Source organism: Cyprinodon variegatus, unplaced genomic scaffold (assembly GCF_000732505.1).
Source record: "Cyprinodon variegatus isolate N-32 unplaced genomic scaffold, C_variegatus-1.0 Scaffold0, whole genome shotgun sequence".
In the NCBI taxonomy this organism is placed as follows: domain Eukaryota; kingdom Metazoa; phylum Chordata; class Actinopteri; order Cyprinodontiformes; family Cyprinodontidae; genus Cyprinodon; species Cyprinodon variegatus.
In genome coordinates this window covers 1,839,353-1,841,978 of record NW_015150453.1, presented here as the reverse complement: position 1 = coordinate 1,841,978, position 2,626 = coordinate 1,839,353, and the positions used below count along the sequence as shown (strand labels likewise).

Genomic DNA, 2,626 nt, shown 5'->3' with positions numbered 1-2,626 from the left:
CAGTATTATAGTTAGCACAGCTTTTGCTGCTGTACAGCTCAAGTCTATAGATTGTGTGTGCAAGCTTTAGACATCTACAGGCCAAACTTTGTGGGGGTTTTTCTTGCAAAATGTCTAAATATAAAAATTGTAACACTATTTCCTCATTAATTTTAGGTCCAGAGTTTAACACATAAAAATGGTTTAAAAACGTTTTTTCCTACTGTCTTGTTTTATTGTACAGTTCCAACCCTTTTGCAGCCTATAATAAGTTATCCTCCAGAATTTCTCAGTAATTATGGCCTTTTAACATTATATTAAGTCCCACCAAATTCTCCTTACCATTTGATCTAAATATTGCACACACAATGATGCGGTGTGTGTAACCATGGGGATGGTGTTTCCAGAGTATTGGGCTCATTTGACCTGAACAAATTAGTAAATCTAACAGATCTATTGAGAAGCTGTGGAAACCTTACATTGATGCTCACAACTCAAACATTTGCAAATATAAAAACAGCCTTCAAATATGCAGAGATATTCCCCAACCTGCAGGGGATATTTAGCTAAGAGGTGATTCTGAAAAGAAATGGTTTAGAGAGACTTTAGACGCTTTCAGATGCTGAATTTAATAAAAAGTTAAAATTTTTCTTCTGACCCCAAAATTATATACTTTGTGTTGATCTATCTCATACAATCCTAATAATCTAGACCTATGCATGTTAGTGTAAATACCTAAGTATGATAACTTTTACAAGTCAGTACCCTTTTTAAGCAAAAATTCAAGCTTGAAATGCTTATTTCCTCGTTCCAGGAGCGAGCATGTGATTGATGGACGGATGGACAGATGAATGAATTATGTTTTTCATTTCAAACTGTTTTATTGAGGAAACATACATGAAAATAAAACATCAACAATACAAATTTGCCTGTTTTTTTATGTTAACATGAAACATAAAGATAACACAAAGTCAAAAAGAAACAAAAGTGGCATAAATAAACAGAAACACTCTCAGAAACACTATTGCAGAAGGGGATTCCAAGTTCTATTGATTGTCTTTAAACTATTTTGTAAAGAAAACTGTATGCTTTCCAGATGATGAATTATGTTTTTCTTTGTTTTTGTTTTGCCCTCAGGGTCCACCTGCCGCTGTCGCACAGGCCCCCACAGGAACATGTCAGCCGATCACAGTTTCCATTTGCGAAGATGTTTCCTACTCAAATACTGTCCTCCCCAATATTCTAGGTCACAAATCCCAGGAAGAGGCAAAGCTAGCAATCCAACAGTTTGTCCCACTAATAAAGGTTGAATGCTCTCCTCATCTTAAGCCATTCTTGTGCTCAGTCTTCACACCTCAGTGTGTGTCAGGAAGAGCCCAGCCTCCGTGCAGGACTCTCTGTGAACAGGCGCGATCAGGCTGTGGGAGACTTATGAACAGTTTAGGCTCTCCATGGCCTGAAGCCTTAAAGTGTGAATCCTTCACCACTGAGTCCTGCGAAGAGGTAAGGATGCATTCTTTGTCATTAAAATTTAGAGCCATGTTCTCACGAGGATGATACAAGCAATCTTTAATCATATTTCCATTAATCCAGCCTTCACGTATCAACATTCTTGGAACATGTCAACCCATGACTTCCACTATGTGCCAAGACATGCCTTATAAGGAAGCCTTTCTGCCCAACAGTCTCGGCCACAAAACGCAACAAGAGGCAAATTTAGCATTAGATGACTTTGAGCCACTTGTTCAGCTCCAGTGCTCCGCTCATTTGAAGCCTTTCCTGTGCTCCGTCCACCTTCCAAAATGTGCGTCTGGGATGAGACTACCACCCTGCAGGACAGTCTGTGAGCAGGCTCGATCCGGCTGCGAGCCTCTGATGAACAGGTTTGGCCTAAACTGGCCAGAGAAACTGAAATGTGAAGCATTTTCCACAGAGTCATGCGAACAGGTATGTCTTTTTATTCTCTCTTTAGTGTCTTCTTAGCACCTTCTGTTTTTTCATCTAAGATTATATTAAGGTTTCTGTCACACACACAAGCTTACATTAGAATGTAAATGATCATGGGACTAATTTGTCAAGCTTGCTTCGCACAAAATTACACATTACACATTACACTACACGTGCATCACTTTCCAAACAAAGGTTCTGATTAGTCAAAAACAAACTTGCTGTGGTAACATTTGGTCTCTCACACCAACTCCTTGCGTAACCCTTTGAGGAAAGGGAGAAAGAAGACACTGATGGTAAAGAACTGACAGGGGCGTGCATACATAGACACTAGGTGGTGCTTAAGCACTAGGAAGTTTGCCCTTGATCAACGAAAATGCCCTTTTGAAACTCTTTTTTTTAAATTATTATTATTATTATTATTAATACTATTAAGATTTTACTGAGGTCGGTTTTGAAATGATCTTTTGAAAACTTGAGCCATTAAAAATGATCATTGCCCCGAAATGAGCCACCTCCTTGCGCACACCCGACCAGCCTATCTCTCTTCCTTTGTCACGTGAACTGGCGCGGTCGCCCGCAGGGCATGCCAGATGCGCAGCATCATAGCAGTTCAGTAAGCGTGTTCAGATAGCAGGGACGGTCGCTCACAGGCTGCTTCTCCCATACCCCATTAGTCAGTTAATATACAAATCAGGCA

At 39.9% G+C, this 2,626-nt stretch overlaps 1 protein-coding gene across 1 annotated transcript in view; it reads left to right on the top strand.

Annotated features, from left to right (window-relative positions):
• Positions 1-2,626, top strand: part of LOC107088946 — an 18,700-nt gene that overhangs the window by 5,768 nt on the left and 10,306 nt on the right. The window contains exons 5-6 of the mRNA XM_015381825.1: positions 1,117-1,482; positions 1,573-1,926. Coding sequence (XP_015237311.1) covers positions 1,117-1,482; positions 1,573-1,926 — 720 coding nt within the window. The remainder of the gene's footprint in view (positions 1-1,116; positions 1,483-1,572; positions 1,927-2,626) is intronic.